Consider the following 12,479-nt stretch of genomic DNA (forward strand, 5'->3'; position numbering starts at 1 on the left):
GAAATAAATTTTTATTTTCATCTATGTGGGTAACTGCTCAGAAGTTTATTAATGCGTTAATAATGATTTCATGTCAATAGAGAATCTTCAACGGAACCGCAAAATGAAGATTGTTGAGATACTGGAATAATACAGAAAATAGCCAGAATATGTATTGTTAAATGTCAAAACTTTTAAAGAAAAATAGAATCAGATCTATGTGTGTTAAGAAAACGAAAACCATAAGTAAGAATGAAAAGTATGTTTCAAACACTTACTCCCAAGATACTTACAATTTTAAAAATTTTAGGTTTTGAAAAATCAAAAGAGAAAACAATAGTCATAGTGCAGTCATAACACTGCCCATTGCTTTGTATGCATCGAAAAAGAGAAAAAAAAAAAAAAAAAAAAAAAAAAAAAAAAACATGGAGATGAGAACAGAAAGAAATGAAATCTTACTCTAAATTTGCTTTAACAAAGTCCAATATCGCTAAAGGATTTATCCTTTAATTGAGATAAAAAAAATTGAGTTAGCAACTTTGGTACATACGATAAAAAACAAAGTTAAGACACACTACCATATCAGCTTGTAGCTATGCGTTCGTAAAAAGTAAAATTTAGTTTAAAAAGTTAATAAGTAATAAATACTTTGTTAAATGAAATGCAAAATTTGCGTACAAGCCCTTGCATTGTCATTAAAGTCATTCAATAAGAGTCGATAATACATTATATAAACCTATAATTATAGTTTGCGTCACAAAGTCTAATTCACTATTCGATTTTTATTTTTATTACAATTATAGCGAGTGAATGATTTAAATATGTATTCAAAAGGGAGTATGTAACTATTTTGTAAAATAAATAGATAACTCATGTTCTTTTGGCTGGATCATTTTCCCTAAACAAACTAATTTTTTAAAAATCAATTTTTTTCTTTCATTTCATAAAAACATTTATTTTTATACATTATTTTACACATTTATTAATTAAAACGAGTTTTGTTAATATTGATTTATAAAATCTTGTGGCAACGGCTATGCTGAATGAATAATGCTTTTGCATTATCAAAATTGGTGTCTTATTTTATCATTGCAAGTCGAGTAGGCCTCAGTTTTAATAAAATTGTAAATTTTAATACTTGGGATATTTTAAAATCCCAGTTATCTATTCAACATTTATAACAAGTTGCTTTACAAAACGAAAAACCTGTGCTTTCGTATGTAAGGCACGACTAATACATTATCACCAAAGCAAAAATTTTAATTTCATCATTGCATAAAAAGTTGGATGATAGACATTTTTTTGACCAAAAGCTTTTAACTTTTACGAAAAAAATGAGCTTTTACGAAATAAAAGAAAATAAAAACTTTCTTCTAGAACATATTTATGCAAAACAATCGAACTTAAAGCGAAAAAATTAATTTCCTTATAGGCCAGTAGTAAATGCTAGAACTTTGTTATCCTTTCACAAAATCTTTTCAATGCAATACATGATTGGCAAATGGTTTAAACTGACCCTAAGCCCCTGATAAAAAAATTTTTCTTTCTTATCCTCTCCCAATAATACATTACTTATTTGTGGTTAAGCTTTTTGCCCTGGTAAAAGTATAAGCCATCCCTGAGGAGCAGTCGTGTCTAAAACGCACCAAGTATACTTTCAATTATATATACATCTTTTTAATTTATAAAATCTATTTATAAGATCATTTATACCACTCTTTGATTATGATTGCTTGTATTAAAAATTGTAACAGTAATATAAATGTTTACCAATTCATAGGCTACGTTAAGTCGTACTTTTTATCATCCAAGTTCAGAGAATTGTATAGTTTATCAGGGGCCAACCATTTGGATACCCTGAACATCTTATCTGCTGCAGTCTTGTGTTGATATTTTACAATTATACTGAGTTAAACTTTTCCAACAGTTGCTGACTCCTAAACTCCCAATAATTTTTTCTGATTTTGTCATACTGTTTGGCCAAATCTGTACACAGCTAAAATAAAAAATTTTATCATATAATCAAGGATAAGTAATGTTAAAACGAACAAAAAAACAAATAATACTTTAAATGCTGTATCAATATGAAATAGGGATTCTTTTGATTCGTCACTGGAATGCCTCTCTTCACAAATATCAATAATGCAAGCCAGTAAATGATTTATTCTATAACCGTCATTGTACATATCTTTACACATTTTCAGTACTTCGTTGTTGTAAGGTAAGCCTCCATTTTGATCACGATCCAAGATTCTGAAACAAATTACGAAGTGTTTGGTAATTTTTTTATAAACAGTAGTTTAAGCAAAGACATTCTCACCCTCTTAAATAATTCCAAGCACTTTCGTTGTCAGGTACGTCTAAAATTTTCTCGATTGTAAAATCGACTTCACGATCAATAACTTCTTCTTCAAATTGGGTGGTGTTATTTAGAACAAAGTACCTTTGATTCCAGGCAGAATTGTTACGGATATCTTTAGTCAGCAACTCATCAACATACTCCAGTTCATTTTCAAACAAACTAAGGAAAAAAAAATACCGCATACAAGTAAAGAACTAAGTTTCATGTCATTCAATAAGTAATCACTACTCACTCGAATGTTGTCATGACCCACTGCCTGTGCTGCCAGGCATGATAGTTTTTGGCATCTTTTAGCAAAACAGTACTCGTAAACTTGAGCTCTGAGCTTGGATCTTGCATCCACTCGACAATGACTTTTCTGTGATGCCAGACTTGATAGTTTTTCATATTAATATTAGTCATTAATTCAATAAACTTTAATTCATCTTTGAGATCCACTCCAAGTGCCTTTAGAATGTCTCTTCTATACTGCCACACTGTGTAATTCGCTGCGTTCAACATAATACATTCCGCAGTCAAATCCAAGGCTCTTTCTGACTTTTCCTTGGAATCAAGGATAGCTCTAAAATAATTGTGCACCTCAACGACTGAAACAAGACAAATTCACTGATGTAAACAAAAAAATACAAGTCTGTCTCGCACACACCCCTAATATCAATAGGTTATGTTACAAGCTTGTGCCACCCCATACAATTTCGACTATAATCATCCCTCGAACAACAGTACTTAAATTTGACGATGAAAAAACGACTAAGTATTCAATTGTACAAACAAAACTCACACTTGGGCGAGTAAGCTATGGAGACGATGGGGTTGGGCCCGTCATTTTGCTCGATCGGCCGGACGTCTCGCCACTCGAGCCTCTCGGAATACGGTTGCCAGTGAGTCGAGACATACTCGCCGTTCGTCTCGTCGTCCGAGTTGTCCGACATCCTATCGTCTTCGAGGCCGTAACTCCTGCAGGTCAGGAATTTGCAAGCTGCGCCAAAGCAGCCCGTCTTTTTTCGTGCTGTTATTGCAGCCGGCTGATGATGCCCAATAAGCCCACCCCAACGTTTTCTCTATCCTTTTTCCGCGTGTTATTACAATGGAGTTGTTGAGCAATTGAAATCATTTGTCGTTGAACCTTTTTTTGACATAAGTAAGTACTTACTTAGTTACTTTTCTTGCGCTTCTCCAAAAAAAGTGTTTTCTAAAATTAAATATTGCTATAATTATATGGGGTTTTAAATCGTTACCGTTTGTAGGTATTTGAGTAAAAATTTAACTTACTTTCGCGCTCGTATTCAAAAAATTGGAAAATCGAGTATTTTGGCTTTTTTGTTAAAAAGTGTATTTTTCATCCAAATTATAGTAATCTTTGCAATCCGAATTTTTTAATTCTAATCCAAAGAAAGGATATTCCGAGTTAAATTCCATCAAATGCATCAATTTAGAATATATAATTTGAAGCGTAAAATCGACACGTGTGTTTTTATATTTGCCAATCAAAGATTTTGAAATATTTGAGCTATTTTTACAATTTGTTTTACAACTTATATCGATTGCGCGAATGAGCGCAAGAAAAGTCTCAGTTCAATTATAGTTGAAGCTCGATCATTATTATCTTGTTATGAGCGCAATATTTTGATTCGACAATATTTTTAAATGACAAGGATAGAGGGTTTTCAATAGTTTTATGTATTCCATTGATTAAAATACAATAAACAAATTTTAATTTTATATAACGATTAATGGTATTATTGCGCTTATTAAATTTATTGTTTTTGTTGTTATTATTATGTTATTTTAAAATATTGACTTTGAATTCATGTGGTTTATGTGGTTAATGATTGTTTTATCCTGTAAATAAAAAAGATACCCGAAAAAAATGGTGACAAATAAAACAAAATTTTATTCTTCATAGAATTTTCAAAATTTTAGTTAAGTTCGTAAAAATGCATGTTACGACATTCCTTTACAATACGATAAAAAAAGCGTTAAAAATAAGGTACGACGTAAAGGTAAAAGCTAATCATTGATATCGGAAAAAAAATTTTAATTTATATCCCACGGTAGTGTCACGCCTCACGCCGGTCATACGCGTAAAGAGCGCATCAGAGAAGCCAAAAAAAGAAATAAGTAGCCAAAGAGTAGGGGCGAACGCACTTATGTTCAAAGTTCACGTGAAGCGAAAACTCTTTTGCAATATTTGCAATGCTCGATAACACATTATTTGTGCTACTTATCAGTGCACACACGAACCGCGAGGACCGCAAAATCTGCATTGCCGAGGCTTGACGCCTTTTCGAAATCCTTTTCACTTCTTTTACTTACTGCAGCAAACGGTGTAAATTTCGTAGATAATTTTAATGGTGCAAGTGCAGGTGCATAAGACGTAATTCACGTAATCACTTCACGTTGTTGGACCGTTTACCGTCATTAGCTATAAGTAGAACTTTGAAAGTTGATCGCGCATTGTAGTTTGTTTTGACAATCGGCATTTTTTCAAGGTCACTCGAATCTTTAGAGTCTCTCTCTCTCTCTCTCTCTCTCTCTCTCTCTAATGTTGCACCACGCCAGACGCTACCACCACAACGGCACAAACATACTCCCTCTCGTCCCTCTACATGCACAGTAACAACGTTTAAGGTTAGATTGTCATCCTTTCTCTTTCGTCTGCATCGTCGCCGCGCAGTTGATAAATTATTTTAAGATATTTATCTGCGGCGTTGCTTCGCGCGGGCTGTTTTTGTTTTTATTTCTGTGGTCATGCTGCTGTTCGGGTGTGCCTGTCTTCTGAACGCGAACGAGCATCAGAACTGAGAAGCGCAGCATTTATTATTAATTTGTTGTGTTGCAGACGACTACTATTGTAGTTCAAGAATAATCGATCGTACTTAAACAAATTGTGAAGGAAAAACAAAAGGCAAAATGAGTTCCTTGATCAGAAGAAAATTTCACACATTGATGAATACGCTAAACCGACGCCAAAAAGCCATCAATGCCAAACGTATGCAGCAGACTCATGCTGCTTTGAATTCCACAACAGAAAATTCTCAGGTATTGTTTTACTATTTTTACTGATGTCTCCAATTAAGTAGTTATCGTTGATAGAGTTGGCTCTATATCATACAGTACTAATAAAAAACATTACATTTTTTGCTCAGTTTTCCAATGATGTGGTACCTGTTTTCAAATATGCTTCACAATACACTGACAAAACAGCATTACGAGACATGCACGGAGACTACACTTATGGAGATTTGTTTCTTAGTGCAAAACAATTTGCCAATGATTTGAATCGATTGTTGGGAGAAGGAAGTCAAGAGAGGGTAGCATTTCTGTTGCCGAATGATGCAAGCTACGTCATCTGTCAGTGGGCTTGTTGGATAAGTGGTCAGATAGGTAAATAAAACCTCAATTAATCGCTAAGACTTGAACAAATAAGTTAAACTTGAATTATTTTTTTTGTTCATTCTATCTATCATAACAATCAAATTTAACGATAATGTAAGCGCTTGGAAAATATTTGTCATAACGTTAATGTTTCTCCAAGTTATCACATACATGAAGCCCACATTTACAGTTTATCTTTCAGTTGTTTTTACACCGATGATAATGAATTTGATTCATGTTTGTAAATGTATTAAATATCTCTTTTTTGTGCAGCTGTGCCTTTGAATGATCAACATCCAACTCCTGTTCTTGAATACTACATCACAGATTCAGATGCAAAAGTTATTGTAACCAATCAAGAGTACCTGCCAGTCATCGAACCAATCATAGCCAAAAGCAAAAGACATCTAATAGTTTTTGATAATGCTCTTAGAGTTTTGGCAATGAAACCGGATGGCAAGCAAGCCAATAACAAGGTACTCATTGAGCGTGACCTTGGAAATGCGTTTGATGCAGGTGTTTCTGGAGATTTTTACAACAAAAGTGATGCAATGTTTGTTTACACTTCAGGCACAACAAACAAACCAAAAGGTAATTCTCAAACAATCTGAAACTTATGAAATTGATTTGTTACTTTAAAGTTAGCTTTTCACAATTATTACCTCTTAAGAACTACAATTTTTAGAGTACTGGCCACGTTTTGATTTTTCATGCTGGTACATCGACAAATAGTAGTACTATTATGCTATATTATACTATATTTATTTAATTTAGTCAGTAGTTACTTGAAGAAAAGTAATTTATTTAATAAAAGCAAATAATGTTATCTTTTGAGGTTTACGTTTACATATTGATTCGATGGCTTACTCTTAACATTTGTCTTAAGTACAGAAGCAGCGGGAGGTGAGATGTTTGTCTTGAACTGAAATCTCAAGTGAAAATGTATTAATTAAATGTTACCTGTCGATAAAAATTAAAAACTCCCATAAAAAAAAATTAATCAGTGATTGGTAATACAGTTGCTTTTACCAACAGTTGAATAAGATGAATTAATTAAAAATGAAAAGTAGACTGACCTTTCTGTGGACCTTATTTGCATTTTTTTGTGTGATAACATTTGCCTCAAGATTTGTTGATGTCTCTGTAAGTAAAAATCCACAGAAATACATTAAAAATTCTGATGCCAATAATGAAAATATTTACACCATCAATTTATTTTGACTTACACTTATAAATTATTCATGTAAACACGTTAAAACATTGTGAAATACAACTTGCAAATGAGTAAACCAATCTTCACAATACTTGAGGTGTTAACGTGTATAAGTTAAATTGTGTTTTTTTTTATTATTTTTATTAATTATTGGCGAAATATAAATTTTAGAATTCAAAATGTATTGCTGTTCATTTCCGACTTTAAATCAACACTAAACGTCATTATTTGTGTAAAAATTCATCGAGATATGAAGTTTAGTGTTGATTTAAATTTAAAAAACAATCCCGTGACTTTGACAGTGACTACCAAAAATTTTCCCACTACATGTGATTTGAAATTTGTTTATGTGTTGAATAATATTTTTATATGCTGATAACTAATAATTGTCAAGTAAATTTTATTCATCGATTCAGGTGTGGTTTTGAGCCACAAAAACATCCAGGCACAGGTGAAGTCACTAATCACAGCATGGAAACACACGGAGAAAGACATATTCCTGCACACACTACCTCTGCATCACGTGCATGGTATCATCAATGTACTACTTTGCCCGCTGTACGTGGGAGGACGATGTGTCATGCTACCGAAATTTTCGGCTGCAGGCGTTTGGGCGCAGATTACCGCTGTCAATCTACAAAATACGGAGCGTATAAATGTATTTGCGGCAGTGCCCACGATTTATATGAAGCTCATTCAGGATTACGATCAATTGTTTGCAAAAAATGAAAAGATCAAAGAATACATACACAACGTATGCTCCACTAAAATTAGGTCAGCTAATTAATTCGCAGATAAAATTATGGTTTGCAGGATTCATGTAACGTACAATGTGACTTTTCATGTTTTAAATAATTGTATTTAAGGTTGATGATAAGCGGCTCGGCACCACTGCCGAAACCTATATTCGATAGGTGGGAGGAGATCACAGGACACAAATTACTTGAAAGATACGGTATGACTGAAACTGGCATGGTCTTGTCAAATCCTCTCGAAGGAGATCGCATTCCAGGTATAGTCCTTTAATCCCTAGGCAGCTTCTTTGGGACTGTCCATAAACTACGTCATGGTCCTCTGAGAGTAGGGCGTGACTAAGCCAAAAGCCTGTAGTTTTAACTTTAAATCGAGTCAAGCATTTTTAAAAGCTTAACGAACCTTTTAAAGAGTATCAGAGTCACGAGAAATGCAGTTAAATCAAACTTCCCTTTGACAAACAATATCGATTGATGTTATGTTCCACAAGTTCCACTATAATTTATTCTATGATTATACGTATTTTTCCAATTTGGGTAAATAAATGTGGTGTCGTGAATGTCGGGAAATTTAAAAACAATCCTAATGTACACAACTGAAAAACTACTTTCCCTCTCGGTAGTAACGTATCGAAAGAAAAGAAACAGCGGTTCACTTAAGATGAGGGAGGGAGTATATACAAATATGATCCAAAACAGAGCGGCGTAATTTATGGACGATCCTCTGACGGATGTAATTTACGGCTATGTCAATAATAAAATTTGATGTAGGCACTGTTGGAACGCCGCTGCCGGGAGTCGAAGTTCGACTGACCGAACCAAACCCCGCAAATGAAAGCAGTCCAAAAATTCTAGTTCAGGGTAACTCAAAATCGAGTCACATATTGGCTAGTTCCAAGGCACCCGTGACAGGAGATCTGGAAGTTAAGGGGGATGGTGTTTTCAAGCAATACTGGCAAAGGCCAGAAGCAACTAAGAAATCCTTCACAAAAGATGGATGGTTCAAAACTGGTACGTTTTAATCATTGCCAAAATTGATTTTTTTTCTTCAATAATCTCAAATATGTATGATTTTTTTTTTTTTTTTTTTTTTTTCAGATGACACAGTACAATTCGACAAAGGTATTTATAAGATGTTGGGGCGTAGCTCAGTTGATATCATCAAAAGCGGCGGCTACAAAGTCAGCGCGGTGGAAGTGGAGACTGTAATATTAGGCCACCCAAATGTGATAGATTGCACAGTCGTTGGCGTAGAAGACCTGACGTGGGGCCAAAAGGTGAGTTTTAAAAAGTCCTAAAATTTGATTCGTCAGAGTAAATATGTATAATTATACTTATAGGTCGCAGCTATTGTAGTACTGAACGAGGGCTCGGAACTCATTCTCTCGCAACTCCGCGACTTTGCAAAGAAAGTACTTCCAGCTTATGCCGCTCCCACGATACTCAAAGTCGTCAATAAGATCCCGAAAAACAGCATGGGTAAAGTAAACAAACCTGACATTATTCGCATACTCTTTCCCGAAGGGAAAATTACGGAGGAAAAAACAGATAAGGTAAAGAGCAGTCCCGAGGAAGTCGAGGGAAAGAAGGAAGGAAATAAATAAGTGGTGCGTGACCCGAATTTTACAACCCCCCTTGACTGATTCTTTTGTTCGTCGTCGTAAGATATATTGGCCGATTTTCAGTGGTTAATCTTTTTCGTTGTCAGTGTTTCACAAATAGAGGGATCCGTCTTAATAAATTACGTAAAGGGTCTGAGGCCAGTCTGAAGAGACTGAGATTAAAGTAAATTATTGTTTCCTCGAATTCGTAGAAATCGGCTTAAACGCTTGAGATTTTTATTTATTTTTTGTTTGTTCTTTTTTTTTTTTTTTTTTTTTTTTTTTTTTCAACGAGTTTTACTTACAAAGGCAAATATATCTTATTCCCAAAACATATCTTTTCGAAACTTTGACACCAAACCAAAGACATAAAAACAAAGTAACGGTGAAGGAGTACTGTATACTTTCATACAAATTTATTACGTTTACACTCGCCATAAACGCTGGGTTAGAAATGTCGCGCTAATAGTCGATATTAATTATTGTTAATTAAAAATTCCATTGTCATCGATACTTTTTTGTTTTTCGGGTATTGCTGATAAATATCACGCGTTACATAGGCATGTAGGCCAACTGCCGAACACAGCGTGATGAGGAATAGTTGTAAGTAACATTACATGTTATAGTGAACGATTAATTTTGTAAGTCGATCCGAATGAAACATTGAAAAATCTTAACCGCACGAAATTTTTGTGCAAACCGCATGGTCGTTTTTAAATTGTTACAATAACGAGTAATCATAACAACTATACATGTATACACATAAATATATTTTTTAGTAAGAAGCGTGCGATTGTAGAATTACGTATACATATACCTTGAGATAGGAAAAAAAAAAAAAAAAAAAAAAAAAAAAAAAAAAAAAAAAAAATTATGCTCAAACGAATCGATGACGATGACGAGATGGAGCGTCGCCTATATAGAAAACACATTGTATTAACAATTTATACGCATGTTTGTCCTGTTGACACTTTGTTAGTCATTCACCAGCCATACTTGAATCGAATAAATAACTTGAAAACACATGGATTTGTCATTTCGCCAACCGACAACACTTTACCAAAAAAAAAAAAAAAGAATACCCTGAGAAACCACTCGTGTATACAGAGTGGCGGAAATATGTTAAAAAAAATATTTCCACGCTCACGCACTCGCAAGAAAAAACCTCCAACGCGTCCTACGCACCGAAAAACAAGGACATTCCAGCGCGTTGTTTCTATTCTTCGACTCCGGGGCGGAAGTGCGCATATATGAATACACACATGCAGGGCCCATGTACGTACCCTGGATCGTCCTCATCCCGAAAATGGTTGTTTCACGGGGGTCCGGGTCCCCTCGTAAGTATACATACACCCATACACGTGCGGGCCACCGAATAATTATTATTATACGCGTAAGAGAGGCCCTCGACGACACGTTCCCGGATTCCTCGAGGCGCGCGTACAAGGGGGCATATCTCCTGTATATCCCTCCCATATCAACCCGTTAAAAATCTCATCCTCCCGCGACGTCTCTCTCACAGGAGCAGCGGAAAGGAGGTGGGGAAGAGTTGAGGGAAAAGAGAGGAAAAAAGGAGAACACGGGAATGCCGTTAAAAAGAAGCATCTCTCTCTCTCTCTCTCTCTCGCATTCTTACTACCTGAAATTGTCATTAAGCTCCGATGGGGGCCGAGAGTTTAACACACAGAGCCGAGGCTGTAAGGGAGTCGGTGTAGGTATACATGGGAGAGCAGAGAGAATCGAGTGAAAGAGAGATGCGAGCGAAGCCGAGGGCAGATAAGGAACGGCAGGAGCATCGGGGCGCTCTCTCTTTTTTTTTTTTTTTTTTTTTTTTTTTTTTCCCTCTTCTCCCTCGCAGGTTCTGTGTTTCGGAGAGCAGTGGAAGATGACGGGGAGATAAGGAGAGGGACTCCCGAGAGGTAAGACCATGCGTATACAGGTATATAATATAATGTAGAAGCAGCTACTCCTCTCTGGTTTATCTGCCGGGAATAAAGCCATTACCTCCGTGTGGATGTTTCGCCGGCTCCCCCTTCTCTCTCTCTCTCTCCTGGAGGCTGTGCTAGTTTTACACACGCGTGCATTTTTACCTGTGTGTGCGTGTAGGGGTCCTCTCTCTCTCTCGCCCCCGCCCTCTTGTCTCGCTGCTGTTGCTTCTTTTTCGCTCCCTGCTGTATATATAAATATATGCTCTCTAAAGGTGTATACGGCTTAACATTATACATCTGTATGCGTATATACTCTGTTTACAGCGCTAATATAATACTCTACCTTTTGTGCGCTTTTTTTTTTTTTTTTTTTTTTTTTTTTTGTTGGGGAAGATAGAGAAATCAGCAGCCATGATCCCTCGTTACGTCGGATGAGCCTCGTGTTGGCTCTTTGTGCAACCACTATACTTAAATAGCAAGCTTTTCCAAAGTGAAGCAGATAAATAAACATATACGCTGCGAGTGACTCATCGAGTGTATAGGTATATACACCGCGGTATAGATAAAACATGTATATTCCCTTGAAAGAACCCGCAGGGTGATAAATTATTATTCGCGCGCGAGGAGAAAAAAAAAAAGGGTTGCGCGCGAGCAGGGGGTACACGGTGTGCTTATATCGGGGGGGGGGGGGGTAAAAATTTCGTGAGAAAACAAGAAGCGTATATATACTGCAGTGTAATAGTGTACATCGATGAAAGATGGATAAAAGGTATATGTGTGGGTATACGCGTGCTCGAGATTTTCAATTAAGATCGAGGCCGATTTGAAAGGGAAGGGACAAGGTATCGCGAGCGCAGTCGTCCGTCGAAAGTTGATTTGAATCTGATCCCCAGGTGTTGACGGGATAATGAGATGCTGATTAATACCCGTATATATATATATATTGACACAAGGTGTACGCGGTCGGGTATCAAAGGCATCGGCTCGTTGCGCAACACGTTTATATATATATTTACGTGAGGTGATGGACAAAAAAAAAAAAAATCTTTTTATTCGTTCCTTTTCGTTTAACGTTGCAACGATCGTTACTCCTCTCCTGAGGCAGTTAAGTGTGTACCCCGTGGTCGATTAGGGGGCGAAAATCCCAAATTCTCACGGCTCGATAAAATTTCTGCCTAATTGCCCTTGGAGGAAAAAAAAAGGACGGCCGATCGGTGTCGCCGCGAAGTAGATTGACAAAAGCACGAGCGCGTGTAACGAATCCAA

The 12,479-nt window shown here is 36.0% G+C and overlaps 2 protein-coding genes across 5 annotated transcripts; one reads left to right on the forward strand and one right to left on the reverse strand.

Annotated features, from left to right (window-relative positions):
* Positions 1–959: 959 nt before the first annotated feature.
* On the reverse strand, positions 960–3,516 carry Fnta (farnesyl transferase alpha). Of its 2 annotated transcripts, XR_016293031.1 has the most exons (6): positions 3,123–3,516; positions 2,574–2,928; positions 2,300–2,500; positions 2,046–2,232; positions 1,750–1,975; positions 960–1,614 (listed from the first exon to the last, which is right to left on the reverse strand). XR_016293031.1 is itself a non-coding variant. In XM_014351364.2 (5 exons), exons 1-5 carry the CDS (start codon positions 3,271–3,273, stop codon positions 1,880–1,882), a joined length of 990 nt encoding a protein of 329 aa, XP_014206850.1. In that variant the 5' UTR covers positions 3,274–3,516; the 3' UTR covers positions 960–1,879. The 2 variants fall into 2 exon arrangements, 1 of the variants encoding a protein (XP_014206850.1); XM_014351364.2 differs by having other exon boundaries at positions 960–1,975.
* Positions 3,517–4,910: 1,394 nt separating this feature from the next.
* Positions 4,911–10,308, forward strand: LOC106638265 (Acyl-CoA synthetase family member 3). Of its 3 annotated transcripts, XM_014351360.2 has the most exons (10): positions 4,911–4,972; positions 5,184–5,383; positions 5,491–5,728; positions 5,993–6,310; positions 6,611–6,622; positions 7,349–7,706; positions 7,799–7,944; positions 8,456–8,695; positions 8,783–8,961; positions 9,025–10,308. In XM_014351360.2, the coding sequence occupies exons 2-10, from the start codon at positions 5,255–5,257 to the stop codon at positions 9,286–9,288; spliced, it is 1,884 nt and encodes a 627-aa protein (XP_014206846.2). In that variant the 5' UTR covers positions 4,911–4,972; positions 5,184–5,254; the 3' UTR covers positions 9,289–10,308. The 3 variants fall into 3 exon arrangements, with proteins under 3 accessions (XP_014206846.2, XP_089448124.1, XP_014206849.2); XM_089591998.1 differs by lacking the exon at positions 4,911–4,972 and having other exon boundaries at positions 5,020–5,383; XM_014351363.2 differs by lacking the exons at positions 4,911–4,972; positions 6,611–6,622 and having other exon boundaries at positions 5,022–5,383.
* The last annotated feature ends 2,171 nt before the right edge of the window (positions 10,309–12,479 follow it).

The sequence above is a fragment of the Copidosoma floridanum genome, unplaced genomic scaffold (genome assembly GCF_036245765.1).
Source record: "Copidosoma floridanum isolate Cflo_tuat_1 unplaced genomic scaffold, Cflo_Japanese_pri ptg000014l, whole genome shotgun sequence".
NCBI lineage: Eukaryota > Metazoa > Arthropoda > Insecta > Hymenoptera > Encyrtidae > Copidosoma > Copidosoma floridanum.